This window comes from Gadus macrocephalus, chromosome 6 (genome assembly GCF_031168955.1).
Source record: "Gadus macrocephalus chromosome 6, ASM3116895v1".
Classification (NCBI taxonomy): domain Eukaryota; kingdom Metazoa; phylum Chordata; class Actinopteri; order Gadiformes; family Gadidae; genus Gadus; species Gadus macrocephalus.
Window position 1 is genome coordinate 6,799,618 of NC_082387.1, and position 13,497 is coordinate 6,813,114.

Sequence of the window (13,497 nt, forward strand, 5' to 3'; positions counted from 1 at the left end):
GGGTTTATAAAGACATATGGTTCTACTCAGGGCATTTATATGTGCCCTTCATATCCTGTACCACAAACAGCAGGAACATCCATATCTGTTCTCTTTGCGAACAATTAAAACAAGGTTTATATTTAGCTGTTCACCTGGGGCTGTGTTCTTTGAAAGCATTACAACCTTAGCAGCTTGCTATGCATAAAGTAATATGATATGTTTAGCATATCTCTTTTATCTTGTAGAGTTTTCAAGAATCATATCATTTTATTTGAATACTGTTTTATTTGAATACTGAATACTTATTTATATCATTGAAACCCACAGAATAAAGTCCTAATTTTGACTTGAAGTCTGGGATTTCCTACCTGCCACAATATTACCTATTAATTGACCATCACTATCCACGCTGTGGATGTTATCTTCACTGATCATCTTTCAACAGCAAAGTCAGATTTTGTATTATTTATTTGACTTGTATTCATCATGTCCTCCCATTTTCAACAGCGTCCATACATAATCATTATTAACCTAAATTAATATAAATCGCTTTTGATATCCATGTTTTGATATCAAGGACCAGCGGATGATAAAAAAAAGACAGTCATTTAAGACAGTTATTCATGGCAAGAAGACAGGGATGACCTCCAGTCCCACAGCATTACCCGGGGCCGGGGCCAGGGGCCGGGCTCAGACCAACTGCTCCTTTCTTCTCTCGCTTTCATTTCCTTGCTGGTGCAAAACAATTTGATACAGAACATCTAATTTCCTGCGTTCTGCTTGCTGCTTAGAAATTTGCATCGACTCAATGCTTGTTCTTCCTCCTCTCCAGATGACCTCTGACGCCCCGGCGTCCGCTCTGCCCTCTGCTGGGGCCCCTCCCGGCCCCCCGGGACCGGCAGAGTGCTGTCTCATGCCGCATCAGGCCCAGCGTTACACCGCTCCAACTCGGACAATCGCTTTTGAAAGAAAAACGACATTCACCAAAGAAGACGTGTTTGGGAATGCAATGGCAAGTGGGAATATTTTCCGTGTTCAAAACGTTTTTTGTATGTGTTTATTACGTTGCGGTTCAAAAGTGTCTCACTGACTCCACATTATCTATCTGGCTTGTGAATTGATTGTTCTCAAATTACAAAGAAACCTTGCATGAATTGCAAAAAACGTGTGCAATGGAATGAGTAGCCCTATGGGTTATTGAAGTCTCCACAACATTAGGCCTACTAGTCTACTTCAAATCAGGAATACATAAAAGGATGAGCAGGATGAGCAATGGGTTAGTCAATAAGAGTCTGCCGCAAGACCAGGTGACATTAAGGACCATCGCTCTCTGTTCGTGACATATAGACCAGTGGCTTCAACCTGTTCTACCCGTGACTACTGCAGGTGCATGGGATTTTATCTGAAATAATTGTCTATCATGAAAGTTGTTCAGTAAATATAGGCTTATGGGAGGTTATTATTTAAAAAATAGTGGTCTTGTGCATTCAGTCCTGTTTTCCATTGTAAGTTTGTCCAATGATGTTTTATGTTCAATTATGTTTGCTAAATAAGCCCACAAAATCATGAGTGGAAAGCCTTTCTCTTTCCACTTTTTCCCCCATGACCGGCCATGGCCTCCTGTAGTGATCCTTGTGTATCAAGGGGGAGCATTGCCAAGTCACTGCACGTGCAGGCCTTAGGCTATATCTTTTTTTTTTACCGTTTGCACGAGGTGGTCTGTCCGCGAAAGGTCTTAAAGACAGCAGACCGCAGTAAAAAGGTGTGTATGTTTGTGTGTGTGTGTGTTTGTATGTTTGTGAGAGAGAATGTAGGCAATAAAGTCAGCAGTTTCAAGTTAGTGCTACTATTAGGTGGCCAGTTTGGTTTTCTGACTGAAAAATAAACGATTCCCCAAAACCACTCCCATAATGCAAATAAATACAAAAAATTATAATACAGTAAAATATGAAACTGATCGGAGCGCTAAATGTTTTCTTGCATACCGTTTTATTTAAATACACCGGTGGTACTGGTATTATTCAGTCTTGTATCTGCCTCCAGCTTGGACACTTGTGTGTGGGTGATTGTATTGCTAGCGCACCATGCACGAGTCACCGGTTTATTATATCGGCCCTCATCGATCTCTGCAGCAGGCCAGTGACTAATCTGCTAGTAGGAAGAGGGGAAATCGATCACTTGTGGATTGAATCATGTTTGAAAACAGAACGTAATTCATTGTACTCACGGTCCTTAATGGAAAACGGGAGAACAACGCTCCCTGGAGGTTAACACTGCTCATTGCACCATTACATATTTTGAATAGTATTGCAATTATTAAGCGTTGGGGAGCCTATTTACAACATTGACGGCGCGTATATATCTTAGTACTTGCAATAAATGGGTCGATACATTCGAAGCAGAAGGATGAAACATGTCATATTTTATTGAACACATGGATGGAGCCATTAGTTTATACTGAAATACAACAAGGTATACACATGGAATTGAACAAGGGCGCACGCACACACACACACACACACACACATAAGCACACGCCAGACAGTAGTTGCATCTTGAACAGTTGAATCCTTCAGTAATTTCCTCCCTCTCCCTCCCCCTGCCCTACATCAGACGGCAGGTGCGGTGAGGACCGACCCCAGAGGTCTGAGGCCCAGGCATCAGGCCCTGGAGTTGCGCTCCTCTTCCTCGTTCTCCAGCAGGTAGGCAGGCCTGTAGCGCGTCACGCCCCTCGCGTCCACACTCTGCAGGGACTTGTTCCGAGAGGTGTTATCCATGCTGCCCAATGACGTGTACCTGTTGGGGGACGGGCATGGGTTCACAGCCAATCAGGAGAGTGAGACCAAGGGCCACATAAAGAGGGAGGGACGAAATGTCATTGCCGGACAAGTTGACATTGTGGCCGGTTCTCACCCTTTGTCGTAGAGGACGCAGTAGGGAACATACAGTGTCCTCAAGAAAGACCAGATGTCATGGTACGTCCAGTCCTGAGGTGAGCACCAAGGAAACACATGTCACAAGACCACATAGGATGAGCACTGAACCATTAACATTACTAAAGTATGGGGTAGGACCATGTAGTGGCTAGGGCGTAGGGCGTTTCAGTCTCTGAACCCCCACCTGCTCATTAATACCAGGTACGGTTCATAATAGTATAATCAGAATAGCAAACAGTAAGTTATGTATGTTGTGTGTGCAGGCGTCTCACCAGTAGCGGGTTGACCCTCATGTAGTCGGGCCAGCCCGGGTCGGTGGGACACATGGCAGAGAGGGTGTGTGAGTAGGGGTCAGTCCTCCTGGTCCCCATGAGGACCGCCTTGAGGGCTGGCCTCCTCTCCTGCACCTCACTGAGTGCCTGGCGAATGCTGCCCTCCACCGAGAACAGCTCCAGGTCGTACCTGGGGGACATCGCTTCCGTTCAATTCATCAAAGACCATATAGGATCCACTTTACCCTCACACCAACGATGTAGCAATACTCATGGCCGCTATACCGATATTTGAGTAATCATTGGTGACGCTTCATGAATCCTCTTTAAAGAGAAGAGTCTGACCTCTTGATTGTGTCCTGAAGGAACCTCTCCATCTCTGGGAACGGAGACACCACGCGTATGTACAGAGCATTCAGCTTGTCTTTACCATCCGGAAACTTCCTGAGGGGGGAGGGTGAGACAAACACAGGAGAACAGAGGAGAGAGGGAGACACATATTAAAAAAAGATTCCTTCCAGTGTCTACTGAATAAATGTAAACAAGTTGGAAAAAGCCGTATTAACTTGAGGTGGTGTCTTTTACTCTGGGACTTCCTTGTAGCTGGGTTTCTCAAATCCATAAAAAACCCTACAGTCGCGCCAACTTTTGCATCATTGTTATTCACACAACCACCGAATAAGCCTACTACTACTACTACCAAGGGCAACTACCATAGACACACAGCCTCATTACTAGTAAAGTTTGAAAACAAGTGACTCTCCCGCTATCTTTTGGCTGGTACACTTATGTGAAGCATCAGTCAACATAGAATGCTAGCCATCCCCCTACCGGGGGCTAGCTGTGTCAGTGAGCGTTGATGCTTGTGGCGGTCTGAGAACACTGGAAGTGGGGTGTGATGGATTGCAGCTGATTAGGAAGCCAACCATTCATGTAATAAGGGCTGGCTAATGTTGTCTCGCCAGCCAAGTATCCGCCTGATATGGAGACGGTAAAGTACCTGTGCTGCACGGCAGTCATCGCTACTCACAAAGAGTAAAGGCTAACAACCTTATTTAATGTACGTAGACTCGTCTCTGCTGTCGGCAGCGAGGCAAAAACAAGTGCAACCCATTAACACCGTGTCCTCTCCTCACCTGTTAATTAGCAACAGTGAGGCGCTTGCTCTAGCAGCAATCTTATTATTAAAACACGGCTGGGTTTCAGAGGCGGATAATCAACTAGTGAATCCCTGCAGTATTCCCGGCCAACCACGTCAACGCGTCTTACGTCTTTATACATTTAGTGCTTGTAGAAGATCACTCCATGCCAAGGTGCTCTTTGTCGGTGATCCGGTTTTAGAATATAGCTTATAAGCTCAGAGACACTAAGTTGAAGCCAATTATTTATCACTGCATGTTGACATGAATCGACTGAACCTCACCGCGTCTGGCCCCAAGTACAGAGAAATAAAATTGTTGCAATGTGTTCAGCATTCTAATGCCTAATTCTCACCAATAACAGTTTACATAAACCATATATTTTGACACCTAAAGGGGCGATGGAAGTGAGAATCTGTTTCTGATCCACAAATTTACCGTTCATGTCTGTAAGACCCACTTTCAACGCCTTAATATCAATTACTGGTTTCAGGAAATGGCGAGTAATAGACTTGATCTTTCCCTCTGTGCCCACAGCATTCATGCCTCTGACTGACTGGTAGTAAGTACTTAAGGCCCCTAACTCTCCCCTTTGTTAAAACACACCGCTCCTCTCCAGTCTGCCTCACTAGTGATAGCCTTTATTGAACCCATTCTCCCCGGTCTCCCTCTGCGTTACCGTCTCAGAGCAGCATAGTAGAGGTGCAGCAGGGCTGTGCAGTCCTTCCCTCCGTTGAAGCCCACGCAGATCTCCCCCGCGGTGTACTGATCCAGCGCCGCCTCCATCGTCTTCAACGCAGTCAACACTTTATCCCCGAGCGGCGTTCCTTTAGGAGCACAACATGAACATAACCACAGGAAGTTATTGCTCTTTTCATCAAATACTAAATGTGTCAACAAAGGTTGTGATGACGGAGTATGCTTCTTTGAATATCCATGAGTATACATTTTAAAAGAACATATATTTGGATAATAAACTGTTCAGTAATCCTAATCAAAATTCCCAATACTCTGTTCTGTACTGAATTAACATACCAAGTAGAAATGTAAGGTCATCCAGTAAGGCCGTAACGATACACCAACTCACGATTCGGTTTGACCCACGGTTCGATACATCCCACGATTTTTTTAATTTAAAAAGCAGTTTATTTAAACAACACTATTAACAATTAACTTAATGTAACATTTAATAACAAATAATTTGGAACACTGAACAGATTTGAACAGAAAGAATAATATTAAAGTATAGCAAAATGAATAAATAAATAACCAAAAACAGTTGGAGGATGCTTGCAGCCAGGCAAAAAAATCCTCAACTAGTTTTGTGGTTTAGGCTTACGTATTTAAAAATATTAATGTCAAATAAATTGTAGTAATTTGAATCGGTTGGTAGCACTAACTAATTTCTAGCGTTCCCGCTAGAAATAAACTGTGCCGGTCAAAGTGACCTGCATAGGTTTAGTTTTCCAGAAAATGTGATGATATGCCGGTCAAATATCTTCTTCTTATTAGGCTATGTAGCTTAACTAATGACATAATCAGGCCTTATAGAATGCAACATGTTGAATAGCCTCACTTTCAAATAGATGGGAAAATACATGAACGTCTGATTCGCAATAATGAGGCATAGTGTTACGAGTAGCTTATGTGTGTGTGCGAGAATGGCAGTGTGTGAGTGTGTGTGAGCGCGTCAACGAGTGAGTTGACGAGTAAGGAGAGCGAGCGGTAGCGTGTGTCAGTCTAGTGAAGAAACAAATGAGTCCGGTTGTGTATACGAATAAAGTACTCAGCCTGTCAATAATCGGTGGCCGCTTCATTCCGACCTATAAGCAGACCAACTGCCGGTCGAAGCACACAAAACACTAGAGACAGGGATCACACAGGCTATTTTTGCGCGCTTGGCCCACTCTGGATAAATGTTGTTCATATTGCATATGAGGACTTCACAGGCTGTGGAGAAATGCAATGGGCAGCGAGGGCATCTCGTCGCAGACTTACGGCATCGATAAGAGGAGCGGTGTCAGCAGACTATTATTTAGACAGATTATTAGCAAATTTCAACCCGACAATTAGACCGGCGAGATACAATTTTTTCTGACATTTAATATTTTTATTACCGGACAACGGAAACCCTGGCACTAACAGCTCATATCCTGTGGCTGGATCTGGACTGGAAGGATAATGGGAGTTAGAAATGGCGTGTCACGCTTCTGCCTTCTCACACCACGAGACAGGTTTGTGGCTCTGAGTGTCGCGATTTCGGTTTCGAATCGGATATCATTACAGCCCTATCATCCAGTCAACCCTGCTACTTCTCTCCTTTGTTCAAACAGCTGTTCAAACTGGTCTCCAGTGTTGGGACTGGTTGCCATTCTCACCACTATGGGCCAGCGTGTAGACCTCGGCGGTGGCGATGGACACTGGGTCGCTCACCAATGGCACCACACTGCCCTTGGGCAGCGACTCCAGCAGCTGCACCCGGGCTTGGTCCACCCCCTCCTGGCTGTTGGAGTCCAGGACCAGCCTGACCCGATGGTAGTTGCTCAGCCAGTCGGGGTAGGAGCCCAGGGCCACCCTGCGGCCCCAGTCCGCCTGCAGTCTGCTCAGCGCGGGGGCGATGTCGACCTCGTCCGCGTCCACAAACACCTGACACAGACACACGGTTACCTGGAGGCTCACACACGGGGCCTGGAGTAGAGGCTGGGAAGAGGACCAAGCCCCCGTACCCACCCTTCCGGGGCAGGGCTGCCGGTGTGGGTACATAAATGGCTCGGCCAGTATTTGGGTTCGGTAGTCCATTATACGAGTTATGTGTCAGCTTTACTAACACCTGGCATTAAGGCAGAGAAGGATTGCATATGAATTAATTTATACATTATTAACTCAATATTGCTTATTGTTAAGGGAATATTTGAATATATATATATATATTTTTTTTTTTTCCGATTATTAATTTATCTGCATTACGATGCATCGAAGTATCGATTATTTTTCCCACCCCTATTACTAGGTGAACAGGGTATGATGTGTTTAACTTAGACAGGGGGTCATCTCATGTACAATGTAGAGGTGGGATTGGGGTGTGGCTCCCCTTAGAGGATGCTTGTAAGTACTACTAAGTGATTCACAGGATACCTCACGATACGATACACGATACATGGCCCGCGATACCAATAGTATCACGATACAGCGATTCTGCAATAATCAATATATTATTCGACAATCCTACAACGATCCATCACGATATATGCCTAATGATGAATACAAGATTACTGTAAAATGGTAAAGTGCTGGATTTTAGGCCCCGTCCACATGAAGCCGAAACGGGCGAAACCGTTTACGGTTTCGATCTATCCGGTTTCGGAGTATCTCCGTAAAGACGGAGTCAAGCAAAACCGAGTAGATCTGTAGAAACGCTGTAGTACACATTCCAGGCCCATAAGAGGCGCTGCTTCTGCTACAGAAATCCAGAAGAAAAATAAATAAGAAGAGGAGGCGAGCATGCGCATAAGGTGAGACTCCGCGGACTCAACAGTCATTGGCTAGAGGGTCGAGGGGTGGGGCGATGACGTCATGGTTTACGGTTTCAGGCGTCCACACGAATCCAAAACGAAACCGGATAGATTTGAAACCACCTCCGAGGGTGGTTTCAGAAGTTTACGGTTTCGGTCAGCGGATACGCCGGCTTCGTGTGGACGGAAGGCCGAACCGTACAAGACCTTTGCGGTTTCGCCATGAAATCCGCTTTGTGTGGACGGGGCCTTAGTCTTTATTCATGGTCCAAACTGAGTTTTCAGTTACTCGTCTTTGGCTAGTTAAAGGTCCCATGGCTTGCTACTTTATGGATCCTTTAATATAGATATTAGTGGGCCCCTACAACAGTATTTGAAGACATTCCCGAAATTCAGCCATGGTGCAGAATTATATCCACTACGAGCCGTTTCGGTGTCTGTAGCTTTAATGCAAATGTTAGCTTTAATGCAAATGTAGCTTTAATGCAAAATATATCCACTGTTTACAGTGGATACATTTTTTAAAGGAAAAGGTGTTTTGAATGTTTGCAAAAATAAATAATGAATACTCTGATGACTCTGACTGTTTTGATTGAGAATAAGCATTACATGTTTGGTTTGTTCATTGGTTTGTTCATTGCCGTTCATCATTAGGCCTATTCCTGCTGCAGATGCGTTGCATTCTAAAAATAGATTTGTTTTAAACGAGTACTCGATTGATCCTCGAGGAATTCATTAGATCGCTCGAGTTTGGAATTTACTGCTCGTGCCAATCCCTAATATCTATATCATATAATACATTATCACAGCTAAAAGCTGTGTGCGCCTCCAGACGATATTATGAATCTCGAATGACTGCGTCGGGTTCTCTGATGTCTCTGGTTCTTCCACTTCCTCAACAATCTGAAGTAGACTGAACCACGAAATGGAGGAGAAAGGGATTGTTGCCTGAGATTGTTGACACCACCGCCTCAGCAGCGGTGGGGGTGGTCCCTCGGCAGTGGGCAGCAGGGCTCCAGCGGGAGACAATCGCCGGCAACAATCTCTTTCTCCTCCATGTCGCGGTTCATGTACTTCGGGGAGTCAAAGCCAAAGTTCATTTCCCCCAATTCCTTCTCAACCATGGCTGAGATAACCCCGACTACAGTCTCGTTGTGGAAATACCAGAGACGTCAGAGAACCCGACGTGTTATGCGCCATAACACCAACAGCAGAACGGTTATCTAAATAACAAAGAACTGTACACTAGGGCTTTGACTTCGAACTTCGTGATTCGAATATAATTCGAATATCAAAAAAATAAATCAAAATTCGAACGAATATTAGGCAGCCCTTAATATTCGAACCTGTTATGGGCAGGCCAAGAGGGAGAGACGTCGGAGAACCCATGCAGTCTATTCATAATATTGTAATGACCACAGAAGAGGCAGTGAATGAAGTATTGATTAGACAGCGATTTATTAGAAACATAATAAACCGTTGGAACACGCAAGACCGGTAACCATAGCAACGCCTGTAAACAAACCTCGCAAAGCCCAATTCAGGGCTGAATCCGAATACTCATACTTATAGTATGCATTTTGTAGTACGCCACAAATATAGCGCGTCCGAATGCTCAGTGTGCATTGTGTAGTACGGAAAACGTTTCCGAATGCGTACTACCGCCACAGTATACAACGGTAGGTCACTACGTTACCAGACTACGAGTCTGGTAACGGACGAAGAAGAGATGGCTGACCCGACACTACCAACAGCGGCTTAGAAAGACGTCATAGAAAGCGGCGAAAAAAATACATTAAAAAGAGTAAAAAAGTAAAGTAAGTAATTAAGTAAAAAGAGACATTTTTAATTTAATAGCAACGATGACAAGACGGAAAACAGGTAACTTATCAAGGTAATTTTGCCAGCATCTGAGGGGAGACACGTCATCTCCAAACATCCGGTGAAGTTACGGCGGTGTTCGGAAGAGTTCAGAGGCGTTCTACGCATAGCTGTAGACCGTTCTAGGCGTTCTACGCATAGCTGTAGACAAGTAGTAGACACTGAACATAAATAGTATGTACTAAGTATTCGGATTCAGCCCAGGTATTACTGAAGGCATTTAATGGTCAAAATATTATTAATAAATATTCGAATACTAATATTAATAAACAAACAAACTTCGAATATGATTTTTGGCCAAAAGTCAAAGCCCTACTGTACACTTGTGTTACAGTGTGTGTATTCACACACACACACGTGGCGCTTGCACGGTCGTAGCTCATTGGGCAAAGCAGAGAAAAGGGGGGGGTAACAGGCGCGTCAGAGCTTTGTTTTTTCAAAGGCAGAGCACGATAGCTAGTGCTCGTTTTACACCTAACGCCATTTATAGCTACTGGGGGACCATAGGCAGGCTAGGGGAACTCATATTAAGGTTAGAAAACCTCATAAAGTGACATTTTCATGCCATGGAATCTTTAACTTCCATTCAAGTTTCCTTCCTTCACGTGTTGAGCGCCACCTCGAAGAGCAGGGAAATCAGTTTAGAGTGCCTTATTTTATTTATTAAAATATCGATATTTTGGGCGACGATATATCCCCGTATCGATATTTTTCCCACCCCTACTAAGTGGTCAATGGAGGTACCTCTCGGGTGTGAAATCTGGTTCCTGAGCCGGCAAACAGGTGCTCCACTCCGCTGAAGGCTCTTTCCAACAGAGAGGGGATGCCAGGAAAGATGTACACGTTACGCACACTGACCTGTGGAGGACATCACAGTGAGATCATCCCTACTTCCTTATACAACATTGTGAGGGTTGTGATGCACTACAATTCCAACTTATCAGAGTTATTGTTTCATAAATGTACAGTTCAAAAAAGTAACTAAATCATTAAAAATTACAGGCAATTACATGTTTCCATGTAACTAGCAAAACATTAGTGGATTAATAAAGGCTTCAGAACATCATCAATTTAAGAATTGGCATCAGGGTATTTTACTAGAACAGGGGTTAGTTAATATTGATTGTTATTGTGCGATCACACACAAAGTATGTTGAGTCAGAGCAGGGAACTCACGAGAGGATAGCGGAGAGGCTGTCTGGTTTGGGGGTCCACTCCGTAGTTGAGCTTGGCAGAGTGAGGCACCATTGCCAGCTTCGTAGCACCACTCTCCTTGTCCACCTTACCGAAGAACTCCTCCACCAGCCTCGCCAGCTCCGGGTGGAGAACGACCTCTTCCTGGAAGGCCATGGCGACGCTCTCAAACGTCACGTCGTCATGGGTGGGGCCTATGCCTCCCGAGGTCAGCAGGTGGGTGTACTGGGGGGAGAGGAGGGCCACCTCCTTGGCGATGACCTCCTGGACGTCCGGAACCACGGTGATGCGCCGTACCGACACCCCCAGCCTCCGCAGCGCTCGCGTCAGGAAGGCGCTGTTGGTGTCCACTGTGTGGCCCTGGAAGGATGGGAGTAAAATGCAGATCATCTCAGTACTGCCAATAATAACCAATGGACAACTACATAAATAAAAAATAAGGGTCTCCCAGCCTAAAGGTTTTTGGTTCAAGATCCATTAGCCCATCTCCCATCATTGCAAAATATGGGCCCTTTTCCATGGCCACTTTGGTCAGTCAAACCATGACACATTGATTTGCGTATTCATTACTGGTTGAATCGCGCCCGACCCACCTCCCAGCAGGTAGAGGTGATGTCAGCCCTTCTTGCTGTTTGGAGCGAGAAGTTGTCTCTCAAATTGTAATAATACAGACCTTTAATACAATGTTGTGCGTTGTTGTGTCTGAGGCATCTTACATTCTTTATAAACCAACCTTATTAAAAGGGTAATCAAGGTTTAGATAGAAGCGCATCAGCGGTTTAAGTGTGACGATATTCGCTTGCCAAACAAAATAGCCTGTTGAAAAACAAGAGATTTATTTCTGATAAGTCTTGGTCTAAAGACTGGGCATTGGACAATATGTCACACTATTAGATCGCTGTTATTGATATTCAACATGGTTAGTTCCCCAATATCAAGGTAATTTTGTCATTTGGCACTAAGGAAAATATTTGTGGAACACTGTCCATGTGTAATCTAGTTTAATTTGAAATGAATCAGCTCTCAGTAAACTATGAGAGTTGGAAATTCTTTATTAGGAACAATCCCTTGAGATGAATCATCTCGTTTTCAAGGAGATGAGATTAGTTTAAAAAAAGGAGAAGGCCTATTGAACGTCAAACTGAATTCATCATTGGGGATATAATTCTGTGTGTTCTCTCTGTCCGAAACAAACCAAATACTTAATGTTTTAAAAGATTCAATCAAATTTGACAGTAGGCTAAAAAATATCTTTCATTGACTAGTTAAAGAACTACTTTCAATCGGGGTGCCCTGTTGTGATGGAAACGCAGATCCTTACCCGGGGGTCTGTCGTGTCATGCCATTTCTCCATTATAGAATAATGGAGAAATGGCAGTTTTCTAACCTCACTCTGCTCACATGTGAATTGTATCATAATAGTGTCTGCTAAGTACTTAATAGCTTGTGCATTCTCTCACCTTGAGTATTTCGTCCCCGATGATGAGGATGGCAGCAGTGTTGGATTCATCTTCGTCGGTCTTTGCTGTAGAGTACGGACGGGTTTCCTTGGGACTGTCTGCCATGGTTGCCTTGGTGAGCTGAGCTGCTACTCTCCTCGTGCGAACCGCTGCTCTGCTCAGCTTGGCAAATGCCAGCATCTAGTGGTAGGAAGGCACAAGAATGATACAGCCTCCAAAATAAGGAGTAACAAATAGACCTCAAACCTCTAATACATTTTTGTGACTCAAACACTCACACTTTTCTTTATTTTGTATTTTCTGTATTTCCCTGCTTTATTGGTCCCGTTATTGGTGAAAGAGGTTCAAACCGGTCTCGACCTTTGATTAGTGTTGGTTACTATTGATCCAGCCTGGCTATAGATAACTAGGTCATGTTGGTTTACATTATACTATGTATGAAATGGTTCACATTAGAGGTTATCCCCTTATGTCGCCTGATGGATGTTCACTGTTGTAACGTGAGGCAGCGAGGAAGGCAAAAGGATTGTAGAAGGGAATTAGCTGGAAGACGTGTGAACTCTTATGTTGAATAGTTTGCGTGCAAGGAGGAGGGAGGGGGACAGAATCGCAAGCGGAAGGCTTGGGTACTATCACCAAAAGATAAGGAAATGGACTACATTGCACATCAACAAATTACTTGCATTCGTTTTCTTCTGAAAGAGGCAAGGCACGACTTAATCCTATTACGGAGAATCTGATTTAGCAAAGGAAACAAAAGGTAGACGGCAGTTACTTCTTCAAGTAAAGTGACACAGTTTAACCTGTTCGGCTGCCTTACAAGTGAAGTAACTGCGACTTCTGTGTTTAGCAGACCATGCAACAATCTACGGATGACTGTACGTTAAGCCATCGCTCCCAATAACGAATACAATTGACCACAATACTGTTGTCGCAATCAATTCAAGCTTAGTACCTAAATGTTTTCCACAGCTTACCCCTTGGACCGCATCTGTCGTCCTTGCGTAAGCACCGCCTCAATCAGGGAACAGCAGCAGCACCGCCCAATCACAGACGCCGTACTACCCCATCGGGGCTGGTCCGGACGTAACCACCGCCTCGATCAGGACCAGCGGCACTGC

General features: G+C 44.4%; 1 protein-coding gene across 4 annotated transcripts; it reads right to left on the bottom strand.

Annotated features, from left to right (window-relative positions):
• Positions 1–2,381: 2,381 nt before the first annotated feature.
• On the bottom strand, positions 2,382–13,497 carry flad1 (flavin adenine dinucleotide synthetase 1). Of its 4 annotated transcripts, none has more exons than XM_060053720.1 (10): positions 13,354–13,497; positions 12,377–12,556; positions 10,899–11,276; positions 10,467–10,580; positions 6,708–6,975; positions 5,009–5,156; positions 3,536–3,634; positions 3,191–3,380; positions 2,896–2,969; positions 2,382–2,778 (listed from the first exon to the last, which is right to left on the bottom strand). In XM_060053720.1, the coding sequence occupies exons 2-10, from the start codon at positions 12,554–12,556 to the stop codon at positions 2,643–2,645; spliced, it is 1,587 nt and encodes a 528-aa protein (XP_059909703.1). In that variant the 5' UTR covers positions 13,354–13,497; the 3' UTR covers positions 2,382–2,642. The 4 variants fall into 4 exon arrangements, with proteins under 4 accessions (XP_059909703.1, XP_059909702.1, XP_059909704.1 ...); XM_060053719.1 differs by having other exon boundaries at positions 13,332–13,442; XM_060053721.1 differs by lacking the exon at positions 13,354–13,497 and adding an exon at positions 12,655–12,679.

Bases quoted from the DNA above. Each gene is read 5' to 3' on its own strand.
- flad1 (XM_060053720.1), bottom strand. From the start codon at position 12,556: ATGCTGGCATTTGCCAAGCTGAGCAGAGCAGCGGTTCGCACGAGGAGA. The intron at 10,581-10,898 runs GTGAGTTCCCTG...TGTCCTCCACAG, and splicing joins AGCCTCTCCGCTATCCTCTC to GTCAGTGTGCGTAACGTGTA. The intron at 6,976-10,466 runs GTACCTCCATTG...TGTCTGTGTCAG, and splicing joins CCAGATTTCACACCCGAGAG to GTGTTTGTGGACGCGGACGA.